Source organism: Meleagris gallopavo, chromosome 7 (genome assembly GCF_000146605.3).
Source record: "Meleagris gallopavo isolate NT-WF06-2002-E0010 breed Aviagen turkey brand Nicholas breeding stock chromosome 7, Turkey_5.1, whole genome shotgun sequence".
In the NCBI taxonomy this organism is placed as follows: domain Eukaryota; kingdom Metazoa; phylum Chordata; class Aves; order Galliformes; family Phasianidae; genus Meleagris; species Meleagris gallopavo.
Genome location: NC_015017.2, coordinates 10,958,226 through 10,978,190, shown reverse-complemented (window position 1 = coordinate 10,978,190; position 19,965 = coordinate 10,958,226). Strand labels below are relative to the sequence as shown.

At 37.2% G+C, this 19,965-nt stretch overlaps 1 protein-coding gene across 5 annotated transcripts in view; it reads left to right on the top strand.

Annotated features, from left to right (window-relative positions):
- Positions 1–5: 5 nt before the first annotated feature.
- Positions 6–19,965, top strand: part of TRAK2 (trafficking kinesin protein 2) — a 30,633-nt gene continuing 10,673 nt past the window's right edge. Inside the window, exons 1-8 of one of the 5 annotated variants that reach the window (XM_010713447.3) lie at positions 6–74; positions 8,806–9,130; positions 10,086–10,280; positions 15,725–15,778; positions 16,298–16,368; positions 16,973–17,089; positions 18,413–18,622; positions 19,131–19,209. In XM_010713447.3, the coding sequence (XP_010711749.1) occupies positions 9,094–9,130; positions 10,086–10,280; positions 15,725–15,778; positions 16,298–16,368; positions 16,973–17,089; positions 18,413–18,622; positions 19,131–19,209 (763 nt within the window). In that variant the 5' untranslated portion in view covers positions 6–74; positions 8,806–9,093. The other 4 variants (XM_010713448.3, XM_010713449.3, XM_010713451.3 and 1 more) reach the window with 4 other exon arrangements.

Below are 19,965 nucleotides of genomic sequence, written 5' to 3'. Positions count from 1 at the left end.
GCGGCGCGGGGGGCTGCCTGTCAGCCGCGGGCGCAGGGCGGCGGCGGGTAGGCGGAGCGCTGAAGGGAGCGCGGGTAAGGCGCTGCTCGGCGCTGATTTGGGGTGGCTGTGCCCCTTATGGGCGCTCTGTGAGTTCTCAGTACAAGCTGCTGAGGTGCAGCGGGCGTGTGTCGTGACCGAGAAGCACGAGGGCTGACCGTGACATGGCCTGGCCCCGGCTGCGGGCCTGTGGCTGCGGGTGGGCTGCGCTGTACTGTGCTGCGCTGTTTCGAGCGGGAGGCGAGCGGCAGCCCTCTTCCGTTCTTGCGGTGAGGCTGGCGGAGATCTTTTCGGGTGGTAACGTAGATATATGTGATGCTAAGTTTTATTCTTAGGCGGTAACGTAGATATATATGATGCTAAGCTTTGTGCCTACAGTATATACGTATCTGACTGCGGTCGAATGGCAGACCTTTTCTGCGGCGATGGCAGTGACTGCAGGCTGTTCGTGGCGTGACCTTCAGCGTGCTGCCAAGTTCGTTCTATGGTAACAGTGCCCTTACCCACACGGGCTCCGTATGGGGGGCTGTGTCTCTGCTCTCAGAAGGCAAAGCTTGGCGAAATATCAGTTGGGTCTCAGGTTTTGTATGGACTTTAGGGCAAGGTGACTCTAGGTTCCATCAGCTTTTTAATTACAGCGTTGCATTCTGAGCTTATGAGTAAAATGCAGTAATAGCTTTTTTCCTGTTGGCCACCCAGTGAAAAAATGCTGCATGGTGCTGCACCCTTGTATTATTATTATTATTAGTGTTGAAAGTAATCTTCAACTGTAAGCTGTTGAAAACATCCTTTTTTGTTATATTTCGGAGTTATTGTTGTCTGGCAGTGAGAATGTGGATCAGATACATCAGATACTATGAAATAATTCTTACCACAATGTTACAAGACAGCATGGCGAATTTTAGGTTAGCTTTCACATAGTTTCTATTTTAAAAGTATGTATTTTATTAGCATTTATTGGGATTTTTATCTTTGCTGTTGGCTAAGAATACTACGTAGAAAGTATTGAAGTTAATCTGTTGTCTTTACACGTATTTCCACCACTAGTCTTAACGTGCCAAGAATTTGATGTGTTGGACAAACAAGGAAGAAGAACAGTAGAACAAATGCATGGAAAGCTATATCTCATTAATTCCAAAGCTTATAGGTGTGTTGCTCTTTTTTCCATCCCTTCCAGTTCCCACTCACTCGTAATACAACCTGACTAGACGTGCAGACAGTTGGTGTGGTACCTCAATGTGAAGGCATTCAGCACTCCGTGCTGATAGAGCCAGGCATCAGTTTGTCTGTTTGGAGGAAGGCTGGTAAGAAGGAATTGAAGGAACAAAAAGGAAATGTGCCTCCAACAATTAGTACATAATACTTTTCAACCAGGCTAAACGAGCTCAATATTCATTTCTTCTCCTCTATTTCTTGTCCACATTGCTTGTGCTTTGAATGTCTATTTTCTTGCAGTTGGTATAAATACGTCTCAGGGCAGTTAAGTAGGCTGCTTACCTCATTCATGTATTGAAGGCATGCATCCTCGAGGTTTTTTCTTTTAATTGTACTTCTAACACTGAAGATAACTTGAAAAAAAAAATTACATATACCTGAAATTAAGAGCTCTTTAGTGATTGTGTCCTCTATTAGATCAGTATCAGTTCATCAAATTTGGGATGAGGATTTGAAATGATGATTTAAGAAGCAGAATGCTGGAAAATCTGCGTGTTCTGTTGTTAGTTTGTATCTAATACAGTAGAGGGCTGACTGGGGTGAATATTGTCTGTTGAAAGGCAGTGTTTCAGGAAGGATGAACATGTGATTCATTGATAAGTTTTCCAGGAAGCTACCAAAATAGCATTTTTGCAGAGATATTTACAAAAGAGGTGACAGATCCTTTTATCTAGTTAGGTTGCTAGCAGTATTCTGATGGCTGGGTCACATTGATCAGCCTGGTTTGTTTTAATAAATATAGAATTGTAGCAGTTAAAATTCTGAGTAGTGATTAGAGTGTATATTAAGAAATTTAAACCACTTACTTGGCCGAATCCAACTGTACATCCGCTTGAAAATGTTAGTGATCTTAATGGAAAATATTATTGAAGTTCATCTGAAGTATAGACAGCAAGCTTCAATTTTTAAAAAAGCCTCTAACAAACCTTTAATGAAATACAAGTACAGCTCTTGCTTCAAGAGTATGTGTGATGTTTTTATACTTCCTGACTAACAAATAGAGGATAGTTCTTTTTTTTTCTCTCTCTGAAGAAAGAGAATTAAAAAAGCCACCGGAGGTCTACCTAGAAGAATGTGTACACTTGAATGTTATGGCTGTGCATTTAGAAAGTTTTATTGATTCCCAGTTCTTTTCTGTATGGTTATTTCATGTAGTTAGAACCCATAGTTTCTGCCAAAGATAGAATTAATTTAAGCATGTATTTCTACATTGTGTGGTAGGGATGATATAGACAACCTCCAAGCATGTAAATGCGATTGAGTTTGTAGTCTCAAGCTGTGAAATTTAGCACTATTCATGTATACATAGGTGTAAAGTGTACACACATGTACTGAACAGCTAGTTTTGCCATGTATGGAGATGCAGGGCTGACAAGGAGCAAAAGTGTCCAGCTTGGCTTAAGGCCAAACAAAGATCACGAGAGAACTGTTATGGTCCGTGTTGTGACTTCCTTGATACACATCATCTTCTGAGAGATGTTCTCCAGCATCCCCTCTGAACCCTTGCCGCTACCCCAAGTTTAAAAAATATAGGAGATGCATGTGGGATTTTGGTTTTGTTCTATTTTTTATGGTGGTTTCTGGAAGTTGCTACCCTCTATATTTGATGGTCTGATAAAGGATTGCTTATGATGACTTGGTAGTATTTGAGTATCCTATTATTAAGATTGTATTTGCCTATTTTTTGAAATGATTCCGTTTCTTACATGAGAGAAAAACAAGCATTAAATAGGCTTCTGTGGGGATAGCAATGGCTGAAAATAATATAGATGTGAGTTACACAGCAAGTGGTAATTGTGATTGAAAAAGTTCACTTTCACGAATACTTGTTTTTTGGTGTGTGTGTTCCTTTGTCTTCCATCGTCTACTATATACTGTTGGAAGATTTGGCTTCTGCTTCTGAGCAGGAGTCCAGGAATGCTTTGGCTGCAATTCAGTGTGGTCATGTTCACTACAAGAATAGAACTGTTTCATTAACCTTGACATGCAAAATATTTTTCTTGTTATTAGCTGACTTGATAGAATTCCAATTGTAGTAATAAAAAGCAGTGTTTTTAATACTTGATACAACTGGTTTTTAGACATATTAATGTAACAATAAAATTTGGCATTCTAGGATAACTGGCTTGTTCATTTGGCTTCTTTTTGGAAACGTAGTGTTGCTTTGGCATTGCTTTCTTGTTGTCGAGATCTCCTTTGAGTTAGTTGAGGCCTGTTATCTCACATCCTATAACTACACAGAGGAACAAATCTCATTTACTCCTTCCAGGTGCTGGTGAGAAGGCAGTTGCTCACAATAAATAGAAAACAGAGAAAATAACAGGATGTTTCTGTTTGAGTTTGCATGTTGTCAAAATAGATGCTAGTATTTTGAAAGTGGTTTTTTTTTTTATGCGGGAAGAAATGAACGCCTACATTGTTTATTTAGTCTTTCCTGTTGTAAAAGCAGCTCATCTCTGCTTTTAGATCATTTGAAGTAACAGAGTTCTCTAGTGGTAGAAAGTCTTTAGAATTACGTTCCGAAATAAGATGGCACAACTGCCATTTTGCATTTGTCTTGTTCAGAGCGGCAGTTACAAAGAACAGATTAACTTGGCAGTTGTATAATATTTCATGGCTATTTCAACTTTTCTAAGACTTCCCTCTGTTTTGCTTTTGCAAGTTAATCTTGGTTGAGACTTTTTGACTTGCTTAAGAAAAAATTAGTGCAAGCTCCTACCAGGTTCTCAAGGAAATCATTTTTGTCTCCTTGTTACTAAGCTGGAATGACATTGAAATAGCAGTGCTTTAATGGAATGTGTGGTTGTGATAGCTGAATGGTGTGATGGAGAGTTTAGTTTGGAGAGCATGGAAATATACATACATGTGTATCTCATTTTTGTATGTATAATGTTGTCTGATGTGTTAGCTTCTCTTCAGAGGGCATCACTTCTGCATATAAACTGTTCTTCAGTATTTGAATTCTACTTGGTTTTTCTCATATTCAGTTGAATTATTTCTAAGAGACTTCAACATCAATGGGAAGTGGGTGTATGAGGGTATGGGGATAAAACTGATGACAAGTACTCTTGTGTAAAAACAGCGTAGCAAACTAACAAAATACCATTTCTATTGTTATAAGATCTTTTAACAATTATGTGAAAAAGGAAAGTAATGAAAGTACTAAATCGGTAGCTTTTGTGCACTGTGGTTGCACTCACGGTCTGCTCTTGATAATTTATGGCACAAGTCCTTCATATTTTTTACTGTTCAGTGGTTAGTAAAGGAATGTATGGCTGTGAAAGAGGGAACAGAGAAAGGAAGAAGTTCTAGGGCTGTCTTTTTTTGTGCAGCAAAATAAGAAAGAACAGAAGGTGTCTTTAATTCGTAACTAATGTCTTTGAATGTCTTTACTGTTAATAAATGGTCCAACAGGAGACTGAAGCCTCTGTTCCTTTTTATAAGGGGAAAATGGCATGGCTGCTAGAGCTAACTTTAATTCTTTCTTTCTGACAAAATTCATATATGCCAACTAAATTAATCCGCTATTATAGTGAGTTTTGCGTGGCTTTGTGATGAAGATCATAAAATATACAGAGAGGCACATGGTGTTCAAAATTTAAAATATTTAATCAAAGAAAACTGCAGCAAGAACACACTCAGTGTGTGCACTTTCACACTGCAATGTAGTACTGAAGTCAGAGGCGTCTCCAGGTCCATCAGAGCAGTTCTTCTAAGGATAAATGGCCCAGAAGGCCAGGTGGTGTCAGCGAAGTATTACAGTGCTTCAAGTTTTGTCATGTAATTGTGAGGCAGAAGATGAAAGATGACGGCGAAGCTGTGGTTACACACTGTACAAACATCTGCTTTTTAGACAATTCGTTTTCAAATCTGAACAAAAAATAAATTGTATTTGTGAAGAGAACAACATGTAGATCAACTCAGGCAACAAGAAGCGTTTTCTTCCTTGTCTCTGATAGCATTATTTCCTTTGAGCCCTCAGTGGACATTAGACAAAGCAGAAAAAACTGCACAGATCATTTTAAGTAGGTTAATGTAAGTTTCTGGTTTTCTGTAGCTTGGTGTTGTGTATTGCAAAATACCAAAGAAAAGTTTATGGTCCTATTTTACTTTTCAGGTGGCCTTGCCTGCTGCATAGATGACAAAGCTTCAGTCAAGTTATAAATGAGTTTGCTGTTATTTCCCCAAATTAACAACTTTCTTTTTTTTTCCTTTTTGATACATTTTTCAGTTTAAATAAGTAAACTTATTTAGTGTTTTGCCCTTTAATTTGTTTCTATACACAAGAAGAATTTTCAAATTATTTTCATTTGTGTTATGATTTTAGTCAATGCCACACTTGACTTTTAATTCCTGATTTGGTTTCTGAATGTCTGGCAGAAGCAGTTTAAATTCAGTGTTTAAATGTTAGCAAAGGCATTAAAAGTTTAATGTTTTAATCCTTTTCACTATAAATATCAGACCTAAATTGTGTGATACTTTTTCATATTCACTCTTTCCAACTTGTGTGTGATTTTTATTTTTATTCTTTATTCAGACTAAAAGAATATATGAGAAAATTTGGCTCCTGTTTTGGGCATCTCTCTGTACAACTTTACTACTTAATTTGAATTTCTAACCATTGTATAGTAGAGCTGTGTGTATTACAGCTACATTATAAATGTTGAGGGTGTTATCATGTGGATGTAAGTATGGTTGTATCTTGCTGCGCTTCAGGAATAGTTTTATAGTTGCACTATTGCAGACTGACAGGGTCAGGGAACCTCCTTCAGGGGAGTGCAAAGTGCATTGGCTGGTTGAATTTCCAGAGAAGTTATCCCAGGGTACACTGGAATAAAGCTATCAGAAACTTTGAAAGTGGTGATACTGACTTCTGTGGTGTTTGCTTCTCAAGGGTGTTGCAAATGAGGTTGCCCTTTGAAGTCAGTAACTTGTTATTGGCGTGGTGCTCTAGAAACTTTGACTCAAATTATTTACTTTTTTTCCCGTGATTGGCTGAACTGAGACTGACCTGCTAGAAATGCTATTTCTGCTTTGGGCTACATGAAAGAGAGATTAGCCCCTGTCTTGAGAGGAAATGACATTCATTTTTAGACTATTAAAACTCAAGGGCAGATTCAATCAGACTTGTGAAGAAACAACAGAATTCTGAGTTTTTTCTTGCTCTACAGTGTGTTTCTAAAATCATCCCAGCTGCGCACATCTTGTATCATGAACTGCTGCAGGTATGGCAAATAACTATAGCACACCCAGTGTAGTGCTGTTTGCTTAGTTCTTTCTTTTAATTTCTTTGGTTCCTTTTGACTACCAAGTTTTTAATTTAAAAGAGATACAGAGGAAGTATTTTGTTATAGGATTAACCAAACACAAATAAAACATTGACTTAAATAAATATCACCCAGCGTCATGTACGTATAAAGTGAATATAACATTGACTTAAATAAATATCATCCAGCGTCATGTAGGTATAAAGTGAATATACTTTTAAGACAAAATTTTATTCTTGAGATGTATTATTGTAATAAATCCAGTTTCTCCTGGGATGCTTAAGAAATCTTTGAAACTCAAGGCAGATGACTTAAAAATATACATACAATCCTACTCTCACATTTGCTTATAGGAAATGTTGAGAATAGTAGCTGCAAAAGTGCCAGATTAAGGAAGGATTCTGCCTTATAATATTTTTAAAATTGGACAAGAATATGAGTTTTGTCAGAGGGTTGGGGAGAAAAAAAGGCAAGAAAAATCAGTTGTTAGTATGTGCAGGTGGCACAGCCCAATGTGTCTACCTTATCAGGCACACATGCCCCTGACCTTTGGTATTATGGGTATACAATGGTTCCATGAGGTGTCCGTGTAAAAGGAATATAAGATTAAGTTATTTATTGGAGAATTGTAGCTTAGAAGTTCAGCTTAGAAATAGGATTGATTTGATGTGTTCTGTGGTGATTATTTTCTGGGACACCTTCCAGCTGTTTGTACTGCTTTTAGCACCTTGTGTAACTGCACTGTATACATTAATAATGCAACACATGATGTAGGGGTAAGCCATGTGTGTATGGATGCTGGCATATCCCATTTGTGAGGCAGGATTGCCATTGCAAACTAATTTATTACTGGCCTCAGGCTCTTAACTGCAGTCACAACTGCTGTAACACTGCATTGTCTTGTAACTGCCTGTGGTCGTTTCTTCTTTAGAGTGATTTGTATTTTTTAATTGGCAGCCTTTTAATATGGTTTAGAGTAGATATCATAACCATTGTTTATACAGCAATCTAACAGTATCAGAATTGAAGCTTGAATAACCAGAAGAAACAATAATTTTTCATTTTTATGCAGTTTTAGTTAGACTGTTTGCAAGCATCTCCCTATTAATATTATCTGCTAAAATGAACTACTTATTAAACATTTGGATCTCTTTTTTTTTTTCTTTCTCCTGATTAACATCTAGTAGTGTATTGAAGTCCCTAAGAAGGACTTGCAAGGAAAGGAATGTAACATTGGCATGTCTGGTGGAAAACAGAGAACAAAATCACCTTGCCTTGTGAGGAGATTGTTTCTTTTATCAAGCATGGTTGCATCATAAGCACAGTTAGAACTGCTCTGAGGCTTTTAGTTTTTAAGCACTTGCTAAACTGAGAAGTAAACTTAAAGAATCTGATGAAATGAAGCACTTCTTATGAACCTGCATTGCTACCTTAAGTGACTCGCAGAATGATTGAGATTGGAAGGGAACTCTGGAGACCATCTAGTCCAACACACCTGCTCAGGACAGCCATGTGGAGTTGCTTGCTTAGGACCATTTCCAGATGACTTTTGAATATCTCTGCAGTCTGTCTGGACAGCCTTTTCCAGTTCTTAGTTACCCTCACAATAAAACAAAACAAACAAACAACAACAAAAAATGCTTCCGATGTTCAGACAGGATCTCCTGCATTTCAATTTTTGTCTATTGCCTCTTGTTTGGTAAAGGCAAATGCCAAGTCCTGCACTTCAGAATAAGCGGTATAAGCAGGACATGCTGGGAGCTGACAGCCTGGAAAGCAGCTTTGCCAAAAAGGACTAGGGAGTTCTGGTAAACAATAAGTAGACCATTAGCCAGCAATATTCCCTTGTAAGAAGGAAGGTCAACAGCCATCTTGGGTGACATTAAGAGGATCACAAGCTGGTTGAGGGATGTGATCTTTCCCCTCTACTCAGCCACGGTGGGAAACATGTACAGTTGTGTGTTCAATTCTGGGGCTCTTAGTACAAGAGACATGGACAAAATTGTGAGTCCTGCAGAGGTTGAAGAACTGGAGCATCTATCACATGAGAAGAGCTGAGATAGAAAGCTCAGAGCAGAATCTTATCAGTGTCCGGAGAAGACATTTTTTTATCGCCACACTTAACATATGATGATGTGATGTGTAAGCTAAGGATTAAAATGATTGTTTATTTTTTTGAGTTAAATGGTAATACAGAAAAGAAATAGACTGAAAAAAATGAGGTCATCTTAATCAAGCTGTCTCATTTGAAATGTGTTAAATTTTTGCACTCTTTTATTTTTAGGTTATGGCTGAGCTGAGGATCTTATGCAGCTTTTATGAAATAACCTATAGATGTTCCTGTTGATCAGTAGTACTTCAGATGAAATAAGCATGTCCTAAGAGATTTGGAGTAAGAACCAGTCAACAGAAGGGAACTGATGCCAGATTTGTTAGCATCTCGGTAGCTTGATGGCTGTTAATTACTCTGTCTCTAAACCAAAGCCATCTTTCTACCAAAGGAATAAAGGGACAGTGCACAGTCTGACTACAGAATGCAATTTCCAAAGAAGTGAACTGTAAAGAAAGACTCATGAATTTTGATCACAGGATCTTGGAGAGCATCTCTGGTGAGTTATAGAGAATGGAGAAATAATTCTGGTACAAATCTTGAATGTATCTAATGTTTTACCAACTTGATTGCCAAGATTCCAAGATACCAATCAGGATTGCCAACTTGAAAACAGCCTTGCATTTCATATTGATCCTTACCGGCATCTCTTCTATTAGAAGTTATTGAAGATAGCCTTCATCTTTAGTGGGCATGTTCAAATGATAATAATTGTATACCTTTGAGATGCAGTATTTTAGCAACTTAAGGTTTTTGTGTTTTTTTTGTTTGTTTGTTTTGTGTTGTTTTTTTGTTTTGTGTTGGGGTTTTTTTGTTTTTCAATAATATTGAAGATGAGGAAAAGCAGGATGAGTTAAATTTCCTGATCAGAATTTTTAGGTACTGTGTTTACATAAATTGTGATTCCAGATGGATGATAACAGAATTGTATATTCAAGTTGCCCGATTTCAAGGAAGTATTCAGTTGCTATTTCTAGTCACTTTATTTATTAGAACTTATATTAATTGGCAAACAAAAGCATAAATGGAAGAAACAGAAAAATGTGAATTTCCTTCAGGAAAGGGAACTGTAACCATGCTAAAGCCAGTGAAACCTTACAAAATTAATCAGTAAAATGTAGATCACTGCTTTAGTTCAATAAGCAGGAAAAGATAGAAACTGAAACTCATTACATGTATTGTATTGAAGAAATCAGAGGGAGCCATGGGGATAAAACAGCTTTGCAAGAAGCTTTGCAGTAACTTGGGAATGAGGAACTTGCAAATGCTGTAATATCAATTAAGTATTAAATCAATAAGTGTTCTGCTCATTTGATCAGTACAGAATAATTCTTTTCAAATCTACTGAAGATTTATGAAAGTATAGTAAATAGAATCAGTACTACTATAGCATATATTAAATACATGGTGTATTTTATAGTCATGTTCTCTTACTGGCATTTAATCATTTTTAGATGTCTGCTCCACTGAGGACCTTCCTGAGGTAGAGTTGGTGAGCATGCTAGAGGAACAGTTGCCAGATTACAAATTACGAGTGGACTCTCTGTATCTTTATGAAAATCAAGACTGGATTCAGTCTCCTACCCACCATGGTCATCTTCCTGAAATCTCTTCTCCAGTTCATGATGAGGAGACCTTCCGTTACGTGAGTGAGTATATCTGGGCCTAAGGATTTTATTTTATTTTATTTTATTTTATTTTATTTTATTTTATTTTATTTTATTTTATTTTATTTTTTGCATTTATTTAAGAGAAAAATGTAAATGTAAACTGATTAATGTTAAAAGTGTAATGTTCAAATTTGAACATTTTAGCACAAGTGAAACAAAAAGCTGAGTTCAGAAGAAGTGCTTTTAGTGTGACTCTGCCATCCTTAGAACTGAGCTGGCATGTCATATAGCTGCCTGGTCATTAGGTTTCATCTAGAAACAAGGTCAGAAACATGATGAAAGGGGAAAAAGAGGGGGGAACCTGAAATTGTGCTAGATCATATGAGATGTGAGCGGTATGGCATATGCAGCAATTCTGTTTTCAGGAGCATTAATGATGTTGTGATTTTTTTTTTTTTTTTTTTTTTTTAATGATGTTTGCCCTGATGTATTTTGTCACTGTTGCTTGTAAGATGCTGTAAGATGTTTCTTCTGCGGATATAAATTGTGTGAAAGCCAGGTAGGTGAGTATTAGATCAATGTTGATCACTGCCTTCTGGTTCTGAAAATAATAACTAATTTTTGCTACCAGTCAGTTGTGATTACAGCAGTCCTTAAAGCTAGCAGATCATGAAGAAGAAAATGGATAGCATCAGATCATGTGGAGAAACCATTAGTATGTTAAAAATCAAATGGTATAGAAAGGTTGAAGGAAAAAAACCCCTAAACGCTTATTGTCATAATTTCAAGTGTTTTTCATGTAAAAGGAGGAAAATACTGTAAGCACTTTTAGATAAATCTACCCTCTTTGAACAAGGGGAAATGGCTTCAAGCTCAAAGAGGGTAGGTTTAGGCTGAATATAAGGAAAAAGTCTTTTGCAGTGAGGGTGGTAAAGCACTGGAACAGGTTGCCCAGAGATGTGGTTGATGCCTCATCCCTGGAGACTTTCAAGACAAGGCGCTGGGCAACCTGATCTGCTGTGCATGTCCCTGTTCACTGCAGGGGAGTTGGACTAGATGGACTTAAAAGATCCCTTCCAACTCTAAGGATTCTATGATTCTGCAAATGGCTAAGTCCTGTTTCTTCCACAGAGTCATAGAATCATAGAATCGCTGAGGTGGGAGAAGAACCTTAAAGATCATTGAGTCCAAGCGTAACCTAACCATACTACCCTAACTCTAACAACCTTCCGCTAAATCATGTCCCTGAGCACCACATCCGAACGGTTTTTAAACACATCCAGGGATGGTGACTCCTTGGGGAGCCTATTTCAGACTTAACAACCTTTCTTTAAAGTTTTTCCCAATATCCAACCTAAACTTGCCCCAGCACAACTTGAGGCCATTTACCCTCGTCCTGTCACCAGTGAGAAGAGACCAAAGCCGCTCTCACTGTAAGCACCTTTCAGATATTGGAAGAGAGCAATAAGGTCTCCCCTCAGCCTCCTCTTCCCCAGACTAAACAGCCAAATTCCTTCAGTCTCTCCTTGTAGGATGTATTCTCCAAGCCCTTTACAAGCCTGCTGCCTTTCTTTGGACCTGCTCCAGCACCTCAGTGTCCTCTTTGTACTGAGGTGCCCAAAACTGAACACCTGTGGGAATGAACTTGGTATTTGGATTACTGTTTCTCTGTAATGATTACCTCTTCCACATACTAGCCACCTCTGAACAGGGATTTTTTGTTGTTTGTGCTTTCGGCCTCCACCCAGGGCATATAGCAAATGATTAAATATAAGTAACATATTGCCTTCTGCAAATACAGTATTCCATAATTTAAAGCAATCTTGTTATCAGTTGAACTTCCATTCTTGGAATATTTTTAACTGTGGAAAATATATTGAAAGCCTTAATGATTATTGCTCAGCCTGTTTCTGATAACAGTACTGCAAAAACAAATGAATTTTGAGTTGAATGAACGCTTTTATAGTTCACTTGAAGTTATTGTGTGTAATCAGTGGGGTGTGTACTATCCTCAAAGTTTTTTTATAAAGAGGTGGAATCAAAGTCTGTCAGTGCTAGTAGCAACTTGACATCAAATGTGTCTCTGATCAGCGCATGCAATTCCAGTGTGATAAAGCACAGAGCTCCAAGAGAAGGTTCTTCAGTGAATGTGAACCTGCATTTCCAATCAGTGAGAGGCAGGGGTTTTAAGCCATATGTTATTTGGCAGTCAAGATATTACAGAAACTGGTGTCTTCCTCCTTCACCCAGCAAAAAGTTCTTTTTAGCTATAAAAATGTGTTCAAATAGTGAGCTGCTTATGAGAATTCTTTGGAATTGCTGCCATAGTTTTCCTGGCATTCTCAAAAGTGTTCAGTAACTATGACTGTAAATTTCTGTCTAAAACTGAATCTTTTGAATGAGTCTGTCTTAGAATTTTGCATTTTAGGATTATGTAGACACTTCTGTATGTAAGATTCAAGTGTGGTTACCCAATCTGGATGTGAAATGCATCACATTAATTTAAAACATTGTAGTTAGATTTAACATACAGAATTTAATCTATAATTTACTTGGCCAGGTAGTGATAGAATAAGGGGGAATGGTTTTAAACTAAAAGAGGGCAGATTTAGGTTAGATTTTAGGAGGAAATTCTTTACTTAGAGAGTGATGAAGTGCTGGAGCAGGCTGCAAAGAGAGTCTGTGGATGCTCCATCCCTGGAGGTTCAAGGCTAAATTGGGCTCTGGACAGCTTGAACTAATTGGTGGCAACCCTGCCCATGGCAGGGTGTTGGAACTGGATCCAAGCCATTCATCATCATCATCATGATTTAAGTACACTGTTGTAACTGCCAAATCATATAAATTCAAGATAAGTACAGTTCATGTTTCTCTGAGAAACTGTCCAAAGAGGAGTCATCATATGAGACTTCTTGAGCTGAATAACTTACAGGAAGATACGGGGTGGTCCCAGACAGACATACAGAAACACAAATCAAGATCTAGTTACAATCACATCCAAATAACTTGTTAGCTGAAGTTTGCATCTTATAATTGGCTGAAATTAGGAGTAAGTATGATGATCATAGTCTTGAAGCATAAGTAGGGATTTTTATCGGTATCTGTCTCCCTCACTGTATGAAAACCTTATGGAAACTTTTTCCTGAAAAGAATGGTGAAGTTATGATTTGATTCAATTTGTAGTCAATATCTAGGAAAAAAATAGCAACGCACTACTTACTTCACTTGAACTCCTCCTCCTTTTATGGCTGCTGTTGCCTATTAGAAGGTTGATCCAGTGACTGGGTGACTGACACTTACCTAATTTCCAGTGAAGTGGAAGAATGCTTTCTTTGAGACAGAAGAATACTTTTGTTTCATCCGTGGTAGCATAAGAAACCTAGAATTAGAAAATGTTTGTCCTTAGAACTACTTTGTATATGTGAATAAAGGGGCATGGCACTGCATAACAAGAATATTAACCAAAGTGAAGAGTTGTTTGCAGCCTTCACATGGCAAGGTAAGTGAACAGATATGTGTGCTCATAAGAGAGTGGTGTAACAAACTTATGTGTAATTTTGATTCTGTACTGAAGGAAATTAACAAAGGTTGTATGGAGCTGAGTTTCAAAGCTGTTAGTTCTAAGATTTCATTTGCCGGAGGAGATAGGTATCTTTGTTTTTAGGAACCTATGTATCTGAGTAACCCTGCATGTACTTAGCATAGATCTTTATTAAGTTGATTTAGCAATGGGTAGAAACTTCCATCTAAAGTCGTCTGGTGGGAACACTTAACCACAGGAGAGCTGACTGTAATATTCTGCCTCTAAGGGCTGATAGTTATTCTTGTGTGCAGTTGAATTTTCGAAATATTAATAAGCAAGGTAAGTACCTTCTTGGCAAACAGTGTGGAAGTGACACAGTAAAACTGTCCTACAAAATGCATGTCTTGCCACAGGTAAGCACTTCACATTTTGAGGAGTTGCTTTTCTATTTTCACTCCAACTTAAAATAGAATTAGTAAATATCACTGCTTGAAGTTCAAAGCTTGTTAATATTTGGATGGCATGTGTTGGTTTTTTATGCTCACTAATCTACTTAGTAAAAAGTATTTGACATGTTAGTTTCATTTTCTTCCCTGTTAAACTATTACAGAAACAGTTCAGTAAATCTTATTCTTCTATATTGTTTTTTCTGTTCTCCTCTTTAAAGACTAAGTTTCTTCATATACTAAAATGCAACTTATTTTTTCCTGAAGCACAGACCTAGTGTTATGTTTTGTGAGGTTAATTGTAGGCATTACCTTTGTAAAGGATGTACGTAGCTTACATAACATACCTTAATAAAATTACTGTGCACTTCAGTGTAGCTCCATCATCTCATAACTACGTCAGCAGCCCTCAATAAGAACTAAGACAAAAACACTCAGAACCAGCACCACAACGTATTTGGAGTATGAATCAGATTTAAATGAGGCATAAAATCATCAGAAATAGATGTAGACCATAATAATCTAATTTCATGATGCAGTGGTGATAGAATTAGTTTCAAAACAGGTTAATTTACACCTTCAGCTGAAGCAGATACTTCTGTATTTATTCATTTTATATTGCTGCATTTTTTTGCTTTCTTGATCATGATTCCATCAAGTGAAAATAGCAAATTTCTGTTGAACTTTAAGAGGCTTAAGCATCCTTCACCTGTAAGATATGTAATCCTAATTTTGAAGAGAATAATATTTAAGTGGTTCCTTAAAAGTTACACAGAAGTTTTAGGAATAAAAAAGGTATGCTTTACACATCTCTTTACTTTTTTTGTGGTGGAGGATATATGCAAATAACTATTCCATTTGCAGTGGTTGCTTTCTATACCCCACTATACCATTCTCTCACGCCCCCTCACTAAAAGGATGGAGGAAAAATACAACGGAAGAAAAGAAACTTGGGTTGAGATAAGGACAGTGTAATTAAAGGGGAAAAAAACAAACCCAAAACCAGCAGGCAAAAGAAACATAGGGTAAAAATAATTGTTATCTGCTTCCCATCAGCAAACAATGTTCAGCCATGTCTTGGGAAGCAGGGTTTCAGTACGTGTAGTGATTGCTCAGGAAAACACTTTCATAACAAGAGTCCCCCTTCTCCTTCCATTTCTTCAGCTTTTTTTGCTGAGTAAGGCATCAGACAGTACAGAATATCCCTTTGGATAGTTCAGTACAGCTGCCCTGGTGGTGTCCTCCCCACGTCTTTTCCACCCCCTGCCTACTGGGCTTTTTTTCAGGGTGGGGAGAAAGTCTTGATACTGTGCCAGCACCATTTAGCAATAGATAAAATATTGGTATGTTATCAGCATTGTTCTAGCTACAAGTGCAAAGCGCAGCAGTGTTTGGTCTGCTGTGGGGAAAGTCAACTCCCAGTCCCAGCCAGTCCCAGTAGACTGTTGCCTTAAATTTTAACTCTTTTTCCTCTTCTTTTTCTTTCTTCTGTCTTTCATTTTCTGTTACTATAGCTCTTATTGAACTTCCTCCCTCCTCCTTGTCTGGATCTTGCAAATTTTCACAAGGTAATTAAGAGTTTTCTTACTAGTGTCTTTTGTTTCTCAGGACAAGAACTAGAACAGGATAGGGATTTACGTTTTAGCACTGAGTTTTGTTCAGAATTGTCTCATGTTCCTCATGTCCTTAAGTCCCATTTTTCAAGACCTGCTTGTTGTGGATGAAGTCTTCAAGTGTTTTCAGCTATATTTGGATATGCATTACTCTCCCTTTCTCCCCAGCCTGGTGGATGATTTAATAGCTTAGCTATATTGAAGATTCTTCACCATTTTCTAATTTTACAGGATATGTAAGCACCTCAGCTTCTAGCTAATATTGCTGAGAGCTGAAAATACTCAATACCTCACCAGGTCAGTCTCTCAAATTAGCATTGTTTCAGATTTCTGAAGTTAAAATGCATTTTCATAAGTCTCTGCTAGTTTTCTCTACTGATTGCTGTATTTCTGCTGTGTTTTAGTTCTCTGCCTTCCCAGCAGTCCTCTTATAGATTAAGGTACTTCAGTAAGTGTGGATTTTTGTCTTGTCAGTTCTAGGTACAGATAATGTGGAGCAGAAAACCTACAGTGATGCTGATATGGTCAGACATCTGCTAGCTGAGGTATGTTCATCTCTGTAATGCTGTGTTAATACATTTGAGGATATGTATTTGAAGAGATTATTCAGCTACTGGAATCCTGATTCAGTTGTCTTCATGAGCTGCTTATCAAACACATGGGTCCTGAGAAACTGCCTAGGCAGTTGCATCATCTCAGGAGCAGAATTTAGCTAAACTATGGATGCCTCACAGGAGCTGGCAAGTAACAATGAAGAAACAGCTTTCTTCTTGGCTTTTACCCTCTTACCACTATTCCACTTAAGCAGTCTGCTCTGGAGAAGTTGTTACTTGAAAGAGAACAGAATTGGGCATATGTGAATTCTTAGGGTAATACAACAGAGCCTTCAACCTCATCAAAACTATACCTAGATTAGGTGCTGTCCCCCTATTATTGAAAATGACTGTGCAAAAGAAAGACAGTTAGGGATGTGTTCTGGATCAAAATGAAGTATTAGTCATTTTTTTGACAATGTTGAAGAACCAATGCATTTGACAGTGGAACTCTCAAAGTGGTGATGCATTAAACAGTAACTAAGAAAATCAAAATGACTATGAATTTACACTTCATCTGATCAAAAGTAGACATTCATTCGCTTTTTATGTGCAGAAAGATCGGGACCTGGAACTGGCAGCACGAATTGGACAAGCCCTGCTTAAGCGAAACCATCTGCTGACGGAACAGAATGAAGCACTAGAAGAACAGTTAGGACAAACTCTAGATCAAGTGAGTGATTTTATTTTTTTCTTTTTTCCTTTTTTTCTTCTTTATATGATGATGGAAATGGAATTAATAGAAATATGTTATTCCATTGTGAACACACACAATTGCTGCTTTCAAGCTATGTAGTGTACTTTGAAATCATTCTCCTCATTGTCATAGTTCAGTCAACTTTCTTGGGCTAAGGATCGACTATGAAGTCTGCACGTGGTAGTTACTGAGAAATTGTTAGGTGCTGGAACGTTAGGTTAAGAACATTAGGTGCTATTTATGATATACTTAAAGCAAAGTTGCACTTTTAAAGTGTTTGTTTTGACCATCAGTCTGATATTTTGATTTTAAACTAAGAATATAATAATATAAGTAAAAATAGACTATGTAGTTGACATCTGTTGTGACCTTTTATGTAGCAACTTCTGAAGAGAAGAAACAGTCAGAAAATGGGTTGACTTAATGGAGTGCTTCCATTCAAATATAAAACTAAAAAAAATCATGAAAAGGGAGTTTTGTTCCATATCTTCATTCCATTTTTTCCTTATTCTTTATTTAATCTTTTCTTGATTATTCTTACTTAAAAAAGAAAATAAATAAAATTAAATAGTTGTCACCTAGAAAGTATCCCAAGTTTTTTATTGTATTTTTTATCTTTGGGGACAATACATGTAGGCTGAGTGATAGTGAAATAGTTTCAGCTGCTTGTATTAAACAGTATGCTGGTAATAAATACATACTCATGATCAGCTGGCCAGCTGATCAGTAGGCCAGCATAGGCTTATTTATTCACATAAAAATATCAATAAACAAAATTGAATCTGTCTTAACTTGAGATTTGTCTCTTCTCTTTTTTCTTTGTCCTACAATTCATTTACTATACAGACTGGTGGGGACCATTCTGTGCACATACATAGATATCTACTGGTTCTTTTCTCCAGGAAGCTACAGTGCAGAAAAAGGGTCGTAAACAAAAAGATACTAGCTTGTTAAAATGTAAGATATAACAAGGCAGCTGGAAAATTATTTTAAAGTAAATGTCCTAAAAAAAAGAAGATAAACTATAGTAGGCTGTATTGTCCATTCCTGTATTACCTTAAATTTTCAGTCTCCTTTACAGTGCTAAAACTATGATTTTGTGAACTTCGTATAGGATACACAGGGCCTGAATCTTCTGTGCAAATATATATAAATTGATCATGACCAGTGAGCCGTTTTTAATCTCATTTTAGAGTAGAGCAGTGATATCCCAAGAATTGAGAGGCTGCATAAATAATATAATGTAATAGTGTTTAGCTAAACAGTAGTTCACAAGATGGTAATCTTGTTTTGTGCTAGGTTAACCAGCTCCAGCATGAACTATCAAAGAAGGATGACCTGCTTCGTATTGTTTCAATTGCTTCTGAGGAAAGCGAAACAGATTCTAGCTGTTCCACACCACTTCGTTTCAATGAGTCTTTCAGTGTGTCACAAGGTCTCTTGCAGCTGGATATCTTGCAAGATAAACTCAGGGAGTTGGAGGAAGAGAACCTTGCTCTCCGATCGAAGGTATAGCTGAGTTACAGTATGTACTATGTATGCTGGATATGAGATAAATTAGAACTGTTTAAAAATCTAGCATCTGGGCTTCTCTTTAAACATAGAGGTGTTTTGTTTCACTGTCTACACATCATATCTAACCACATTTCCTCCACTCTCCACATCCTTCTGTTTCCTTCACTACTATTATGTTCAAAGACCTCTACTCCTATCACAATGCCTTTATGTTATATGTGAATCTATGTGAGCACCCAGCTGAAGAATGTAGATGTATCAGACCCTCGAGTGTTTGTGACCTGTTCTGGTGTAAATCTAACTGCAATTAGTAGCAGTATTTTTGAAAATTGTGTTGAGATTACATCTTAGTTTGGTATTAGGGATTAAATAAATAAACAAATTCTTATGAAGACAAAGAGAGGGCAGATTCTTCACTTGCAGCAATGTCTGAAATAAAATTTGTAGCATTAACATATATATACATAAACTGAAATGGGAAGACTGATTTATTTTTTTTAAGGCCTGCCATCTGAAGACAGAAACCATTACGTATGAAGAGAAGGAACAGCAGTTAGTCAATGACTGTGTCAGAGAGCTCCGTGAGTATCCAAGTTGTATCTTGCAATAGCAAAGCAGTACTTGAACACCTGCTGCCTAAAGTTTCTCTTGTTCATCCCTGAATTAAAAAATGAGCTTCAGTAATTTCTGCCAGTTATTTGAGTTTTGCTCTTTTACCAAGTGTGAACGTCTTTTGTTCTGTATTCCATGAAGTTTCATTGTGGTATTCACCTTCAGCACAAAACCTAAATTGAAGACTACAGACACTGGAAAATAGATGAATTCGAATTGGCAAGTGTTTTGATGTGTCTGGAACAGTTGTCTAAATTTGCCTTGAGGACTACTTACTTGCAGAGAATGGCACTTATTTTGTTACTTTGGGGTTTTTTTGATGATTGTATCTTTATATTTTTTTAATCAGTAATCATTTTACATGGTCTGATTCTTTTGTGCATAATAAGCCCCCCCGATACTTTAAGTTTGCTTTTTTATTTTTGTATGCAACCACCATAAAGAAGACTGGCTGCCTGTTTCTTCTCTTTTAAGATAGCCATGCAACAGTATGAACTGATACCTAGCTAGTTGTTAATTTACTATTTTGTCTGTAGAAACTTATATCCATTGCAAATGAATGTTAATTTCTTAAAACCTCTCAATTTTTCCTTCAGTGAGAATTTTCTTGAGTTCTGTTTTGTCTAACTTCATAGCATATATAAGCTTACTAGCCAGTTTAGGCTCTCAGAATCTTTTTCCACAGAGTGCCTACTGTGCAGCTTTAAAATTTGTGTCTTCAGGAA